Below are 18335 nucleotides of genomic sequence, written 5' to 3'. Positions count from 1 at the left end.
TGGTCTGTTGTGTCATGTAGATGCTCTGTCTGCTGAAACAACCCTCTTTGACTGAAAAATGGGATGTATGAATTGAAGCTCAGTAGGGACAACTTGTACCTTTGAGTACATCCTGAAGCAGTGCTAAAAATTCTTGTATTAATTAGTCTTGACTGTACTGTATTTAACATCTGCAAGACTTTCTGTATTAGCTAGTAACTTGTGTGAGCCCATGTTCCTGAGCAGGGCCTCTAAAGAGTATATGGCTCTTCGGTACATGGCAGGTCCCACAGAGAAAGGATTGGATGTGGCCTGTTACATTTTGTGAACCTCTCTTACAGAGACCACTGTCACGTGTCAGCAGTGGTTTTCAATATGCTTCATCGCAGGAAGACGAAAAGGGTCAAGACATGGAGGATTTTCACAATGCTTATGGGTTTCCAGAGATCACTGCTTATTATGGGGGAAAGAGCTTTTGAAGCAACTCCTCATGAGAATGTGAAATTAAATACTTGTTCTTCTTTCTTTGTAAAGCTGTCATCTTGGGTGTGATGTTTATAATACTTTGAAATAGTATCTTAAGAAAGCAAAAAGAAGATAAACTGAAAGTTTCCACTTTATAAAAACTAACACTATAAGACACAGCTTTAAATTTATTTTTAGTAAGTGTAGGCCATTGTTATCCCCAAGTTCACCTCATTCGCTGGTGTTGCAAATACTGCTCAAAATATCCGAGTGTTTTTACAAGTTGTTGTCATCTGGAGGGAAGTATAAAATTTTGTTGAAGACAGCTACTGTAGATTGTTGAACCAGTTCTATTAGAAGCTAGTTAAATCTAAAATTTCTTTACCATTCTATGTATTCCAGAAATATAGGGTTGTCAGGTTTTGAGGGCTAAATATACTCTTCACTTGTTTATAGAGAAGAGCAGTTGCCTTTTCATTTATTTAAAAAAAAAAAATGCCTGATAGGAAAACTTTTCAATCATAATTTTTCCTAATATGTTTTTTAGGTATAGTAGTTGGGATTCCAGCTGTTACTATGCTAAGGCTATGACATGGAAAAAATGTCAGAACAGGAAGAGTTTACAGCAATAGTTTTAAAACTACTCACTCTTTTTCTTCCTGTATTTATGAATAATCCATTGAAGGAGCAGTATGTCCCTAAAATGCTAATTTGGAGTCTGATTCTGCAGACATTTACCATGTGAATAACTTGGTTTGCATGAGTAGTCTCACTGATTACTCTTGTGAGAAAGGTTACTTGTGTGGCCTAAAATGTTTCCAGGCCAAGCCCCTATACTTTTGATAATTGAATTAATATATTTTATTTTTAAAATGTCCATTTATTATGTTAACAGTTCTAAAGTGTTACTGGTGTAGACTTAAGCCAAACTACAAAAAAAAGCCCCCAACCCAAAAACCCACAAACAAAGGAAAAAAAAGCCACCAATCCCCACCAAACCTATTTCTGCTGAAAACTTGTGTGTAGATAAAATGTTACTCTCAAAGGACTAACAGCAACTTCTGAGTTGGTGTCTGGGCTAAATACCCCACCATACCTCCCCAAGAAACAGCCCTCCTGAGCTACATGATGTGAGTAAGCTGAAATCATGAGTTGAAGAAAAGAATGCTGTAAGGGTTGAACATCAAGTTGGTACATGAAGTAGCTTTTAAACTGAAAGCTATCTGTTATATATTCATGTTTCTTACAATGCATTACTGAATGATGTAGAAAGAAACATTTCAAGAATTAAATGTTTTGTTACAGTTCATTGATTTTTCTAAATTTTTGCAACACAGTTCTAAAATGACAAACTGAGGAATTGCTTCTACTTGCTATTTATTTGGGCTTCATCTCCATAAATACATTAAAGCAGGTTATTCAAAGTTAACATGAAGAGAGCGCTTACTTAGGTGTGGACTTATGAGAGTTTGAGTAGTACTGAAAATCAGTATTGTTTTGTACATGCTGTGGACGAGCAATTTGAAACTTACTTCTGTGCCATCTCACAGAAGGTAAAGTATATTTCAACAAAATAGTTTCAAGGAAAAGTTCTTTCTACTTAGTAAACAAACTGTGGTACTAGGTGGATTTCTTTCCAGGATACAAATCTGTGTGTGAAATTACTGTGTTTGCAGCTTCAGCTGGAGCAAGGGCTTAATTATAACCTCAATACAAAGGAGATCATCTTGTCAAAAATATTAAGTGAGTTTCAGTAAAATAAAGTGGGGTTTAGGTGTATTTCATGTATTAGGGGATTAGAGTTATCTGCTTGAGCTCTAACCTAGTTGGATAAACGTGGTAAACTATTACACTGCATTAGTAGGTTTTGAAATTATTAAATGGTCTCTGAATGTATGGTGTTTTACAGAGCTCATCTTACAAAGTCATGCATCGCAGGGTAGGCTAAGAAATAAAATGTTCCATCTAGGGTAAAAACAAATACAGTTTGTCTTGGGCATAACTGCAGCAGGCCTTGGCATTTATCAAGAGCATTAACAGCTGCTTCAAAAGAGACTAGATGAACAAGTACTGTTCTTTCTGTCTAGTCTAGTAAAGGGCCACACTGTATTATGTGTATGCTCTTTTTTAGGGTGCAGACTTACTGAATCACTGATGGGGAAAAAACATGTTGTCCAGAAATTAAAATAAACCTATGTGCTAACTTTTCATTATGCATTGATGTGTGGCATGAGATTGCAGTTTTATTCCAATTAATTGACTAGCTCTATCAATAAAATGCGAATTCCAAGTAGGAAAACACTTCTAAAAGAGGACTAGCAATATTTTCTGTGATTCTTTAAATGTCAGCTGCATCAATAAATTAATCCCAGAATAAGCAGGTTTGGGCTGAAGTTTCTGAGTTTTGAATCTGGTAATATATAGTTATTTCAGTTACAGAAGAGAAGTGTTAGAAGCCTTAGATTTCACTTCTATGAAGATATATGATCAAAAATTTAGGAGCAGGGAATTCTGGAAAAAATGTTAAATGTCTTCTCTTTTTATGATGCAGTTTTTTGGTTTTAGCTGAAGAAAAATATGATTTTTTTTTTTTCCCCCCAAGTTACAAACACTTAGGTGTAAAGTGTCAAGGCTAATGTGGATTTTTAGGATCCCTGGCAAAAATTCTGTGTTAGCAGTGGAACTACTGTTCCAGGAGTCATTTATATCGCTATAGTTCCTAAAAGCACAGCTGATAAATTAACAATATTTCATCTTGTGCTTGCCTATAAACTGTGTCAATGAAATCAGTTTTTTGGTGGTAAGATCTTGCGTTACATAGTGGTTTTACTGAGCTCTCAAATTGATACCAGCTCTTTAGCTGAAAGTTAGTTTACAGTTTCTTTTCTCACTGAATGCTGGTCTTCATTTTGGTGTGCAAGTTCATTAGTGAAGTCTGGGAAGTAATTTTTTCATTTGGAGTACATTCTGAACAGTTCTGACTGCTGCTGCTGGGAAAGTCTAGGTTTGACTGATTAAAACTTGTGGGATTATGCATGTGCTTGTTTTTTAAGGCTGCTTGATGTTACTCTTGTCTCCTCCCTACAGCATTGGTACTTAATCACCCGTGCGGCTTCAGTCGGAGTATTTGAGCATTTGAAGGGTTAATACTTTCGCACAGGTGTGTGATAGGTAATGGAAGAATAATGAGTTCAGGTAGAGGATACCTGGTTTTGAACAGCCCTGAAGGGGGTGAACAGTTATTCCTTGTTAATCATGGATGTGAAAAATCCTTCTTTTAGCTAGCCTTGCATAGTTTAAGGGCAGTGCACAGCACATTCATCCTCTTAGAACAGGGAGGAGATCACAAAGCCTGCGGTGTTAATCACTTACCAAGGGAGTGTGGGACTATCTTACATTAATTATACTGGCCACCTGTATTTATAGTTTTTTAAGAAAAAGAATAAAAAAGTTATTCTGCATTAGCAGGCTTTTGTCAAAACAACTTCAAATGTGTTTTCTAAAAATGTCTCTTGAATCAGAGGTAGACAAAGTTTGAAGACAGTATTTAAAAAGACGCAGTGTTCTAATGGAATTTTAAAAAAATCAAATTATAGCTACATTTTGATTACAGAACACTACAAAATATTTGATAAAACTCTAAGTCCAAGAGCAATGTTCTTCTAAAAGCCTTGTCAATGCCCACTATTTATTTTTATTATATTTTATTCATCTGAGTGTCTTTTCTCATGGGACTCCTTTTATAGGTCTAGAAGTCAAATTGCAGTGAGAGGTGCTGTTTGCTCTTTGCAGACCTTTTTACAAATTCCGGGGCAGGAACGCTGTTTATTTTTCCCACATCTGTTTTGTGCTCATCCTTTGTGGCATTGTTTGCTGGATGCTCTTCTTTCTTGCTTCCTCTGAAATGGGTAATTTGCACTGTTGCAAAATGGTAAAACTAAATCTGATTCTGCAGAGCTCTTGTGCCAATGTTTTTGTTTCAAATGGTGTTTTGTGTTCAGAAGCTATTTTAAGTCGATTCTATAGAGCACTGATATTAAACTTAAAGCTATACATTTTCATTTTAATCTGTAAAAATCACATTTATCTGTTGCAGAGCCAACTGAATTTTATTAGCATACTGATTTAATATTAGGTGGCCACAGGTGAAAATTGACTTGTGATTACATTTTAATATAGCATATTTGAAAGATTATCTAAGATACTCCTTATTTTGATTGCAGAATTCTTCTATCTGGAATTTTACAGTTAAACTCCAAAATGTACGAGGGATCTGGCTGCAACTTCAGTGACTCATACTGTTACATTACCTCATTTACTATGAAGAGCCTGGTTGAAACTTCATCAGAAGAAATGTTTTATTTTCCTATTTTCCTTCATAGTATGTAGTTCATTGTGGTGGCTTGTCTTTAATAATAGTCTAGACAGATAATCAAATACAATATGGCAAAGTTTCCCTTAATTTTTTTTTAAGGTGCACCAGCTTTTCTGGCTAGTTAGGCAGAATGTCCGTACAGCTGTTATAGTAAAATGCTTGGGTGAAAACTTACTGTCTGAACTCTGTGGTAGAAAGACAGTTACAAACCTATCAGGACTCTCTGCAGGCCTTGTCTCTCTAAACAATCTGTTCGAACCCTAGCTAAATTCCACCTACTAGGTCAGCTTCACCTCCCCTTTCTTTGCCTTTTTTTTTTTTCTTGGAAGTAATTCCAGGTATTGTCAAAATCATCCTTGTTTCATCTGATATTTGAACTTTTGTTACTCTGTGGAGGTTTTATAGCTTGTTTCCTTCTTTGTGGTATACTTTGTAGAATAAAGTCCAATGAGTGAGCTTCACAAGATAGTGGAGGCTTGAAGAAGTCTTTGTAAATTGTCTAATCCCATGCTACACTCAAGGTCCATCAGAGCAGGTGGCTGAGGGCTGTTTCCAGTTGGGTTTTGAATGTCTCCAGCAATGGAGAGTCTGCAGCCTCTCTGGGCAGCCTGTTTCAGTGCGACCACCCTCACAGTCAAACACTTTTCTTAAGTTGAAATACAGTTTTCCTGTACTTTGATTTGTGCCGATTGCCTCTTGTCCTTTCACTGTGCACCCCTGGGAAGAGTCTGGCTCAGTCTTCCTTACTTGAGATAGAAGTGTATCACTTATTTATACACACTGAGATATCTCTGAGACTTTTCTTCCTCAGGCTAAACAGTCCCAGCTCTCTCAACTTCTTCCAGTGTGACAGGTGCTTCAATCTGCCTGCTTAGTCATCTTAACAGTTCTTCCCTGGACTTGTTCAGTATGTCCCTGTCTCTTGTAGTGGGGAGTCCAGCACTAGGCACACCTCTCCATCTGTCTCACCAGTGCTGATTGTAGGGGAAGGAGCACCTGCCTTGACCTGCTGGCAACACTCATGATTACAGCCCAGGATGCTGTTGGCCTTTTGTTCAAGGACACATTGCTGGCTTCAATTTAATTTCTTACCCACCTGCACTCTAGGCCTTTATCTGTGGTGGTTCTTCCAGCTGGTGGTTCTCCAGTGTGTGCTGGTGCATGGGGTTATTCTTCTCCAGGTTCAGGGCTTTCCATTTCCCTTTTGTTGCCCTTCCCAAGTTTCCTTTTCAAGCAATTCTCCAGCCTGTCCAGGTGCCTCTGACAGACAGTGCACACACCTAGTGCACTGGTCATTCTTTCCAGTTTTGTATTATCTGCAAATATGCTGAGGGTGCAATATGTCCCATCTTCCAGGTTGTGAATGAAGTTTTGAACAGTACTGGTTCCATTACTGACCCCTGGGGTGCATCACTAGTGATTGTTCTCAATGGACTTTGTGCCCCTGACCACAGCTCTTTGAACTTGGGACTTTAGGCAGTTTTTAATCCACCTCACTATCTGCTTCTGTAGTCTGTACTCTATCAGTTTGTCTATAAGGACAATCATTATGAATGGCAGTACCAGAAGCATCTACTGCCAAGTTCCTTATTCATTGTAGGAAGCTACCAGGATGGTCAGGCATCATTTTCCCAGTGTTAAATCCATGCTGACTACTCCCAGTCATCATCTTGTCCTTACTGTGTCTGGAATAGAAATAGCTTCTATTTTGCCCTATAGCCTTCCCAGGCATTGAGATGAGGCTTCCCAGCCTGCAGTTTCCAGGCTTTTATTATGTTTTTCATGCTTTTTTCTTGTGCTGTAGGCAGAGTTAATAGGAATAATGACCAACTATTTATAGAAATATAATACAGAATACAGAAAACAGCAGCCTTAATTTCTAGCTTTCCTTCTTAGTGAAAAAAACATTTTAAAAAGGCAAAATAAGTATAAGCTCTTGACAGCACAAAACACTGTTCTTCATAATGTAGGGAGAACTGATGGGGTAGGAGAAGGATGTGGTAATTTTGGACTTGACATCGAACTCATGGGAGAAGAAAATGAAGGACAGAAAATACCTTAAGTTCCAAGTAGTGTACCCTGTTTCAATGTAGTATTGTAGTTGAGAAGTACCTTTCACTGTTTCCTACACAAATAAGAAGCTGAGTTTGCAGTAGTGTCCTGATTCCATTCAGAATTTATATTTTCCTTACTGAAACAAATATCTAATTTATATTTGAAATTAAATGGAGAATAACTTAGATACCTTTTTTAGCTAGTCACTATTTAGCCTGGAAAATGGAGTCCTGCTTAAGTGGTTCTTGACCTGGGGAAAAACTTCTTGGACACCCAAATGCTGTAAGAACAGTCTTGAACTTCTCAGATTCCAGTTTTTACTCATGTGGTTGGTAAACTTGATATTGCTAGGCTTAATGAGATTGAGTAGTTTGACTAGAGAAATTCTGTTTGCAGAGAATTCTTAATGGAAAAACTGGCACAACCTTCTGCTTAGCTCTTAATCTTGGGCTTTCCTCTCACTTGATGACATGCAAGTCACATTCACAGACAGCAGTTGCCAGATGTGTTGAAGTTCAGCAGATTGCGGCTTTGGACATGGATGCACAAATATTTTCTGCCTCTGGCAGATATAGCACAATGTTTTTTGTAGGAAAGTAGTGATTTGCCTTCCTTTCAGATGCAAGTCTGAAAGCTCTCTGTAATTTCTCTGTTGAGGTAATAGGAGTCACTTATTCTGATGTTTGTTATTCTGACCCTATATATTAGAGTCAGATTTTTAGGACATCATACTTAAACCAGCCCATGGAGATGATTTGGGTGCTGTGCACTAGCATTCTGTTTTGAGGTACTTGGATAATTTTGTAGGTGGATTCTATATTTCCTGAGCTCATAAAGCCTGAACTGCTTTTAGACCTTCCCAGAGGATGCATATCCCTGTAACATCTTGGAACTACTTAAGGAGCCTGATGGGCTCAGTTGTGAGTAGAAAGTGCTCCTGTGTGAACACACAGAGGTTTGATTACTGACGTGTTCTTCCATTTTAAAGTGAAATATAATGAAAACAGGCTTTGGTGCTTTTAAAGTTTGTTTATATTTTGCAAATGAGCTTCAGTAGCTGTTATATGCTATTTTTGAATGGGTGTAATAGTAATTTCCTCTGCTGACAAACAGGAGGTGTAGATATGCTCCTTTGAAGAATAAAATTTCTAAGCTGTACAGTGCTGTGTGCTACTATGTGCAGATAGTGTATTTACTTCTCTTGGCTAACTTTGAAGGAGGAATGAAAAATAATGAATTCTGCTATCAATAATCTTGTGTGAGTTGGAAGCCTTCTATCCTTTTTTCCCGAAGCAATGGTGGTGGAATAAAATGCATCTCTGCAGTGTATTAAGAGTTTTGGAAGGCTCTCATTCTCTGTGCACCCAATGGGATAGGCTGTTTCTAATTAAAGAGTACAGCTGATTTACAGCTTGCTTGGAACAGCTTTTAACTTCGATCAGTTCTCAAGTTATCTTTGGGGGCTTCTTTGTCCTATGGGATCTATGGGTAGAATTGCATCTACTTGAACTAAAACCCATTGGAAAATTACTTAGGTGGGACAAAATAGCAGCCTTCCAGTACTTGGGAGGTGGTTATGGAGAAGCTCAAGCCGGGCTCATTGCTGTGGTGAGCCAACAAGCATAAATCAAAGTGAGAAGTGTAACTGCACATGAGAGCAAAACTTCTTCACTGCGAGGACAGGCAAGCACTGCAACAACTCATTTCCCCAGAAAGGCTCTACAGTCTCACACACCTTCTCTGGCTGTATGTAGTTGATATAGTGGGATCAGAAACAAGTTAACAGTGAAGGCTGTAACAAGTCTGAAACAAATGGATGTGAATTATAGCATTGTAGATGATTACACTGTACCCAGTGCAATCAAGGTTTTGTTTTTTGTTTTTTTTTTTTTTTTTTTCCTCTCCCTTCCTCTTCCATGCATGATTGCTACTGGATCATAGTTATTGTGGTGTGAAAACTTCAGAGAGACATCACTATGGATTTGTGGCATGGCCAGACTTCAGTGGGTTACGATATGTTGCTACTGGGAATGCAATATGCTGTTCCTGCAATGTACCTCTATCTGTCATCATCTACATATCCTCTGGCTGCATGCAGAAGACAAGTACAACTCAGATATATACCAATTTCAACTAAAATAGCCTGTTGTTTAGAACCACTGGCTCAAATCAAGTTACATTTTTTTGCTTACTTTAATGTTGTTTGCTTCAAAGAGTTACTTATTCTTTGTCTGTTCCTACTTTTTATCTGCCTGTTGGTATTGAGCTTCCTTTAATGAGTATTTTCACCTGCTCATTTGTCAGAGATTTTTTTTCTTTGTCCCTAAATCCTTTTGTATACTTCTACCATCATTTTACTTTGAAGATGTTTTTCTAGCCTTTACTGTATCCAGAAGACTGAGCTCTGGGAGCTTTAAGGTGAAGTATTTGAAATACTTTGTATACTTTGGGTAGTATGTGGACCTTGCTTGAATTCATCATAAAGAGCTCAAAAATTTACCTAAGTTTACCCAATCTCTTCCTAAAGATGCATTCAGCAACAGAAGAAAAAAATTATGTGTATTTGAATTGCAGCTTGAAAGCTATATGATATTGGAGCTTCACCCGTTTATTTCTGGATACTACCAAAGGACTTTGCAGTCCAAGTTATTACAGTGTTAGAAGAGATTCTTCAGTACATTTTCTGTTGCTCACACCACTAATGCTTCATCTCCTCTGAGCTCTCTGCTTGAGAAACTCAAATATTTGTAGCTCAGTTGGAAAACTGAATAGTAGCAGTATGGGATATCTCATCACTGTTTCTCAGTGCTTCATTCTGAGCTTCATGTCAGTCCTGGGAGAGCAGTTCAGTTGGTGAAACTGAAATTTCTCTTCTCACATTGCCCAAGGGGAAACATGACCTGCTAGGTAGCTGTGCTGAAGTGTCTGCCAGCACACATTGAAAGAAGATGTGGTGGAGTGTTTCTGGTTGTTTTTACCCAAAGTAGCTGTAGCTCTTTAAAACCTACAGTCTTGGATTCTGTGATCCACTGTGCTTACCTTGGGTTTCAGCTCCAGAGAGAAAGGTATCATATCTTTCTCACTCAGTCTTGTTGCAGTATGTTTGTGTGTTCTGGATAGGTGTTTTTTCAGACAAAGTTAAGCATCAGGTCACCTGAAAAAGTGGAACTATTGGGTAACCATGTAAAATACTGAACCATTTTAAAATAGTAATGTATTTTCTGGACTCCTTGTGTGGCTCTTTCCAAAGATTAGAAACTCTTCATGGTGACTGTTGAATGGGAAGCTGTTGTGTACTGTGATACTAGGCTGTTGTTTCAGACTTGCTCTGCCTACTTTTTCCAATCCACTTATGATTTCATGGCATTTTTTTAGACAGAACTACCTACTGCAGTCTTGCAAAATGTTTTTCAGTGAAGTCTAGTTCATAAAATCTCCATATAGAAAACTCAGCAAAATGACTCTTTTAAAAGCATCTGATATAACTTGTAGATGTCAAGAGTAGCTGAAGCCTCTTTCTGAAGTATAGTAAAAGACATATTTCCCATTATTGCCTTCATGAAAATTAATAATGTTTTATGTTCTTGGTCACAGGCAATAATGAATGGTCAAATTTTTGGTAGAGAAAGCTTAGTTCTAAAAGAAAATTCAGTGACTGGGATGGTTATTCAAAGTAGAAGATACAAAATGCAGGATTCATAAGAGATTAGTATTTTAACTTGTGTATTCCCTCAATCTGTGTAGTGTTCGAAGAACAAATATTTTAGTCTTGTGAAAGGCAAATTAAAATCATGTGTTGAAACACTAATTTGAAGTGCTAAGCTCACTTGGTAGAAACTGTGGAGACATGAGGGTAGTGCTATTTATTGCTACTTTAATTAATGAAGTTGATTTATTGTCCATAATTTAGATTTGAAAGTCTGTACAGTGGCAGATGCATCAGTATGTTAAAGGTATACTCAGTTATGTGGGCCATGTGAACTACAAGTAATAACAGAAACTCCTCATCTAAGTTATTTACTCTTTGTATAAGGAGCTAAATAGTAGAGCAATTATTTTGCCTGTAAAGTATCCCTCTGAGTGATCTTGTGTGTCCTTGTAAGACTGTTGCATTTAGTGAAAGGTAGCTTGCCTGACAGACTTGATCATCAATTAATATTATGTCATTGTACTACAGAGCCTTTCTTATATGAAACTTCTGCAAAAATACAGATACTGAGTCATTTCACTGCCCTTTCAGTAACAGCTCATCATTGTCTGGTGTCCAAACAATAGAGTTAAGAAATATCAACAGAGATTATTGTCCTGAACAGATGATTAGAAACTGACTTTTTAAAGTCTTTACCCTGCATGTAATTTTGGATCTGTAATCACAGATTTAGAGGTTTAAATCTCTATTTAGCTAAGAGATATGGTGAATGAATTTTGTTTCTTTTTTACTTAATCATTTGTTCATTTTCAAAATCTCTTTGGATTGCAAATATAACTTAGTTTGAAACAATTGTCTTGTACTTCAGTTTTGTGGTCTTGGCATATAATTTTATACATAAATTTACTATCGGTCAGAAAAATGTCTATTTTTAAATGATTTTATTTTGAAAATGCAGTAGATGCAGAAACAATAGAATGTATCACTTTGTTGTATTTATGTAGGGATGGTTTTCTTCTGAAGTAATGTTCAATCAGAAGTCTTCCACTAGTCATTAACTTAGAGCTCTATCTTTCTTTTATATGTAAAGTTTTCCTTCTACTAATTTGGAAATGTGATTTTCAAGATCACAACCCAGATTTTTTTTTTATTGTTGCTGAATTAGGAATTTTTTCTCAATTATTAAAATGCGTTGTCACTCATCTCTCTTATCCCAGTAGTGTAGTCTTTCCTTTTCTGGTTTTTTCACTCCAAATTTTCTTTTAATCTCTAAATGCGTGATTTAGTTTTCTTCTGCTTAGAGTAATCAGGATTTCTGTAGCTTGACTAACAGAAGGGAACCTGACATTAAGACTGGAGAGCTATGGGTATCTAGAACTCAAAAAGCTGACTGCTTGCTTGTGACCTGAAGAGTGGATGCAAACCTCTGTGTACATAAAAATACTTTTCAGATTATCTCACTCTCATCAGTAGTCACATTGAGCTTTAAGGGAGCAATAACTAAGTGAACTAAACCATGGAGCTATGTAAAATCGGATTTTTAATGTCTGTGCATCTAAATGGGAATTTCTGGAAACACCTTTAAACTGGAAAAACCTTTATATGGAAACTTTTTTTTGAAAAATTAGCCCAGAGAGGCTAAACAGGCTTAATTGTTTAAGTTCAGCCCTAATACTAACAAACAGGAAAATCTGAGCCTTTATGAAATTCTAAAACTTAATTTTGCAAGACTGATGCCCAGTATATTTTTTCACCTTGTGGAATGTCTTGATAGCAATTTATTGGTGCGTGTAGTGTAATCACTGTAATGATTATACTTTTATATATATATATGTGTGTGTGTGTATATATATATATCAGATAGTCCCATGCAGTCTGGTTTCCACGAGTGCCTTGAATTACTGTTTTGACGAGTGTCGTTCATTGCAAACTGTGACTTGTGATAAATTTTATGGGACACAACAGTTTTTTCCAGTAGGCTGCTTTGCTCGAATGGCAGGTGGCACATGTGGTACATTGCTTAAAAACAAAAAACCTGTTTTAAGCTTGACTTCTTGACTGGGATGACTGTATGCTCCAAGGCTGTCACTTACACAAGGTAGAAAGAAGAATCTGCATTGTATGTTAAGAAAAGATCATGAAGATAGAATATACTTGCCTTATCTAGGGGTTGTTCTGTTGTCTATGGGTATAATTCAATGGGCTTTGATCTTGTCACCTCTGAGCAGCTGAGTCAGCATGCTCAGTGAGAATCTTCACAGACAAATAGGCACCTTCCAGATTTCAGCTGCAGTTTTTTCTTTAGTAGACTGTCTTATGTACAATTGATTGGGTTCTATTTTTTTAATTTAACTTTCTCGAAGTTCCTATCTTTACAGTTAAAGAGAAAAAACTGCATGAAAAAACCTCCTTGTAATGCCGAATATAAACTGTGACACCTTGGGTTTTTTGACTCCTGTTTGATCAGGATTTCTGTAACAGTTTCCTTTGCTTTTTAAAATTTATATAAATAGGTTATATGGATCTTTAGACATAACATTATCTTGTTACTGAAAGTGTATACATTTGATACATACGCCCTTGAACCTTTTCATGGTCACAAAATATCTATCTCCTTCATTATACCAAGACAAAGATAGAGTTGGTAGGGAATTGCATTTACACTGCTGATTTTATATTTTTAGCTTTCATGTTGCTTATGCAGGAGGGAGTCCTGTTGTAGTGATTGATTCACGCTGCAGAGATTCAAAATCTTTCATAAAATAGGTAATATGGTCTGTTGGGGAAAACCAGAAAATGTAATTAGTCCACGGTAAATTTACTATTGGACCATGTCTCCGCTAATGGACCTTTCTGGTCTTTAAAATCAGCTTGTTACAGCACTGGGATTCCAACTCAAAGTGGTTGCATTGCATTGCTGTAGCATTTGTAATTTAACACAACTTTTTCTTTTTCTTTCCAAAGGCGCCTAAACAGAAATAACCTCCAGTTGCTTTCTGAACTGCTCTTTCTGGGGACACCGAAGTTATACAGGCTGTAAGTAGGCATGGCCCAATAACTGTTTTTTGGGAAAATTTGGATTTGGTCTGTTATTGTGTCTTATTATTAGGATTTTTGTCTTTTGCCTCAAATAGAACTAAGGTGTGTCATGCAACATTGGTGTTTTGTTTAAGCTGAGTACTTTCTTTGACTGCTTTGCAAGATTTTTAAAAAATTTTATTTTACATCTAGGTCAAATACTGATACTTGTATGAGAGTGTTGTCATTGATTCCCATTTCTGTAAGGAAGTTTTGCTGAAATAATACTTTGACTTTCCTTTTTTCCTGTTGGCGGGGTTTTTTTATAGTTTCTGTGTTAAAAGAAATAAAAAATGCTTGTGGAGATTCTGATGGAGAGATATAGCACTGTATAAGCACTTTGATTTTGTGGCTTTTGTGGCTGTACACACTTGGCCAGAAAAATGATAGCATTGGCAAATGCTAGGTCTGTAGAGAAGTCTCTCCTGTGTCCCATCGTAGAGAGGACAAAGCTAGTAACTCAAGCTCTGGGAAGAAAAAACTATTAAACGCTTTACCTTAAATAAAAAGAACAACAAATTGAGTAATGAGCTTTTGTTTTGATTGTGTTACTTGGTTTGATAATGTTTTGCTCCTGGAAATATTTTAAAATAAATGGTTTGACCCATTGTCCTTTCTAAGAAGCCACTTAATTCTGTTGCAGTTGAAATCTGGAATAAAGTTTAGATTCTGGTTTATTTGAACAAAATAAATTGTAAGGTATCTTTAAGTTACAGTATGCGTTATGGAAGAGGTAACACATGACATGCTTAAGTAGGCTTTGGAAGGGTTGCACCAATTCAGCCGGTTTTAATTAGATATGTGTTTGATACAGTTCTTTAGACTCCAGGTGAGATTTCTGCTCTCAAAATTGCTGATTAATACTGGGTTTCATCACTTGTGTGCTTGGAAAAAGAAAAGTGAAGGTGGAGGAAAGTGGGATTCCTCTTGTACCCCTTTAGCATATGTAATTATGTTTGAGAACAAATGTGATATTGAAGCTCTTATTTTTAGTTGATTTTTAATATACTATTGTGAAATAATAGTTATTTTCTCCCTTCTTATAGCAATATACAATGGCAAACTGAAAATTACTCTTATTGTTGTAAACATTTCTTTGTGTATTTTTGTTTTATTCCTTTGCCTTGGATGTATACTTTGTTTCCAGAAATTCCCTGTAGACGTAATGAGTTGTTAAATGACTAGGCCAGAAAGCTGCCGAAGGCTTTTTTCCTGCCAAACAAAAGTATTTGCTCTGGTATAATATTATAATATATTCAAATATGGTATTATATAGTAACAATTAAGTCTCTTATAATTTCCATCAGCTGGGATAAAGACATTACTTCTATCAGGAAGGAAATGAAAGGGATTTATGATCATTTTATTATTTCACCTATAGTGTAATGGTTGCTACCTAGATTCATATAAAACAGAAATGAGCCATAATTTGCAGGCAAAAAAGAGATACCCAGTTCAGTCAAAATCGTATTTGAATATATTTATCTCAGAATTGTGTATTTGATAGATGCTAGTCTTAAATCTATAATGTTCTTTGACCTAAAGCACACAACTGCTCATAGCGTACATGGAGGAAAGTAAGAGATCACTGGCTTCACAGTATTAAATTTCCTCTGCCTAAGGGTTATTGTTGATCAGACCATGAAAGTGAATGTCTGGTTATAATGTATTCGTGTTTAAAAGAAAATATGAATGATAGTAAAAAAACTACAGCTGCTTAGCACTAAATTTGTAATAAAAAAAATGTTGGGCCCACAAAAGCACTGATGTTAGTTAAATGCTTGTGGTCAGTTTTCAGAAAATATGTAGCTTGTTCCCTTTGAAGAGTATAAAGTGATTTGTTTTTTACATGTATCATTGTATATGCTTAGATGTATTTACATCCCAATAAATATTTTTCTAGGGAGAATTAAAGTTCTCTAAACATGATCAATAATATATATATTTTGCTTTGGGTTTAGTATTTATTTTTGGCATTTAACAGCTAATCAAACAATGTGTGTACTGCAAGGTTTCAACATACTATTGAGCTTCTGTGAATAATAATTACCATTTGACCCTTGGCTGTAAATGAGATGCCAGGTGAAGAAGCACATATGCTTGTTGTGTAGGCTAAATGCAATATAAAAGAAAGAGGTTATACTGTATATGAATTATGATTCGACACAGTTGGTTGCCGCCAGCGGCCGGCTATGCTTTCCCTTTGCTGTCTGCTCCAATTTCTCTTTGGACGGGTTGAGAGAGCACTGCATGTTCAGGTCAAGATGTTTGCCTAGAAATAGTAGTACAGTTGCAGCTGTGTTTGCTGGAGCAGGAGACTAGTTTAAATAGCATTACCATTTATCCAGTCCATTAACAGAACTCTGTAAAATAATACCAACTCTGCATAAACTACAGGACAGTGTAATAAAATTACAAGCACTTGTTGACAGATGGGAAGTGTAAGTAAAAGAAAGCAATAGGCTGAGAATTTAAAAGAGACAGTGCATTATTTTCTGTGTCTAAAGACACTTAATTTCAAAGGTAGTTAAATTATTTTTCAGGCTACTTTCTTTCCAGTTTAGCAGCCTTCCAAGAAATCTCCTGGAACTAGTTAAAATGGATAATTTTAGTCAAAACAGAAGCTGATTTTCCCATTAAGAGCTATCTACAAAGGCGTTTTGACATAAATATTTCAATAGGAAGTAGTTAATTCTAAAAATAGTATGAAGAGTGCTGGAGGGTATATCAATCTTACCTTGCAAGCAATCTCTCAAAGCACAATGTACATGAACCTATGCTTTGATGCAACACCATTAAAATAAAGGGGCTCTTGTAAGTCCCCTGGGATGATGATATAAGTTCTTGCTCAACAAGTTGTATTTCTCCAGGAGGAGATGCATTCTTTGGTGACCCGTATGCCCACTCACGCTAAGTTGTGTAGCCTCAGGGATGGTACCTTAGCACAGAGAACTACTACAGCCTAGTGAGTGCTTATCTGAGGCAAATAGATTTTGACTGCTGACTTTGGCTGGTTAGATCACAGTTCATTGATTGCTGTTTGCTGCAGGATACTGAGTGCTGGACACAAGCTGTTTGAAAAATAAGTTTTAAAAGATACCTTTATTAATCAGTGGGATGTAAAGGTGATTGAATTACATGCACAAAGCTTGTCCCTTTTGATTTACATTTCTTGAGCTTGGAATGTGGTTAAGTTTCCTTACCGACTAATATCTGTGGTATAAGTTAGGCAATGTTGGCTTTAAAAAAAAAAAAAATCAACCTTTGTAGTGAATGTGGTCTTATGTATGTTTTCTTCTAATATATGTACTTGAAGGTACACACTGTGAATGTTTCTCCTCTAAAGGGAAAAAAACCCCAAAACTTAATGTAGTGTGATTAATAAGCATCACTTTTGAGATGTCTGTTAGTCACTAAAAAAATTCCCAACAGCAAATAATTACAGGGAAGAAGTACTAAACATCAAAAAACTTAAAAAAATTATCTTAGGCCAGAACAACAGCAGCAGCAGCTACAACAACAAAACATGCCGTACAGGGGGCCCTTGCAAAAATTCCTCCTGAATTAATTTCTGCCAGCTATGATTAAAGTGTGTGGTACTCGATGTGTCAGACACCATAGTTCTCTGCTTCATTTTACTCTTGGCCTCTTTGGCCCCTGCCACAATAAATCCCACAATGGTTAGGCAGGAATTGCAGGTTACAGTTGCCAGGGTTACCGTTGTCCGGCCGGACTGACATCATTACTCATCCCGGCCGGCAGCCCCAGCCCGTGGCCGCTCCCGGCGCGGGGAGCCGGCGGCCCGGGGAACTTCTCCCGCTGGTTCTCGGTGCTGTGCTGGAGGTGCCGTTTGCATCACTTGCTGAGCGTTGTTTTGCTTTTACCTTTGCCGAAAGAGAAAAAAAGAAGAAAAAAAAAAACAAACACAAAACAAACCACATCAGATAGGAAGGAAAGAAGGTAATAAGATGGTGCATGTAAGGTGCTAGAACAAGGACTTTTAAATGTTTTTAAGTGCTGGACTCCCTATTGTTAAGGTGTAATTTATGATTTTGTCATATTTCTTTTAACAGTATTCATGGTAAGTGGGACTATGGTTATAATTGTGTAGAAAAGACACTTATCTTCAGTCTGAATCCATTTTAACAACTCAATAAAGGAATCACTCATTAGAAAAATGCTTGTTATCTCAAAGCCTCTGAAGTATTCCAACTGCAGACACCTGCTCTGGGTGTTAAATCCAAATAGGAGCAAAAATGAGTTTCTCCTTTTCAAAAGGCAATAGTGAAGAATTTTTCTCCTTTTGAGAGTACATTGTTAGTGGAGCCGCTGTCAGGTAAGCGCAGTGGTTTGGTTTCCACTGTGCTGCAGTAACATTACAGTGTGCTCCACTTATTGCAGATGTGGGCTGGATGGACAGCGATTTAAAAAACACTTATTCAAACACGAATTATGAAGCCACCTTGTTGCTATATCCTCCCCAGGATAGTGTGTTGAGGTATTTTACTCACTTGTTTGAGTTTTTTATGATTTGTTATGGTGTATTCTAGCAGCATGCACACAAGGCAACTCCATTATTTTTTTCATGTGATAGAATTAAATCTTATCATTTTAGAGCTAGCAATTCTACTGCTAGTTAGTTTTAAATACTAGCATTGTTTTGTTAGCATCACTCTTGAACTGTGACTATAGTTCTTAGAATGTAACTATATTTTAAAATTATTATTTAGTGAA

General features: G+C 36.7%; 1 protein-coding gene across 19 annotated transcripts in view; it reads left to right on the top strand.

The window, feature by feature from the left end:
• Positions 1-18335, top strand: part of SLIT2 (slit guidance ligand 2) — a 263309-nt gene that overhangs the window by 7265 nt on the left and 237709 nt on the right. For all 19 annotated transcript variants that reach the window (XM_039550993.1, XM_039550987.1, XM_039550975.1 and 16 more), the window contains exon 4: positions 13488-13559. In XM_039550993.1, the coding sequence (XP_039406927.1) occupies positions 13488-13559 (72 nt within the window). The remainder of the gene's footprint in view (positions 1-13487; positions 13560-18335) is intronic.

Source organism: Corvus cornix, chromosome 4 (assembly GCF_000738735.6).
Source record: "Corvus cornix cornix isolate S_Up_H32 chromosome 4, ASM73873v5, whole genome shotgun sequence".
In the NCBI taxonomy this organism is placed as follows: Eukaryota; Metazoa; Chordata; class Aves; order Passeriformes; family Corvidae; genus Corvus; species Corvus cornix.
The sequence above is the reverse complement of the archived record's forward strand: the minus strand, read 5'-3'. Positions and strand labels throughout refer to the sequence as shown.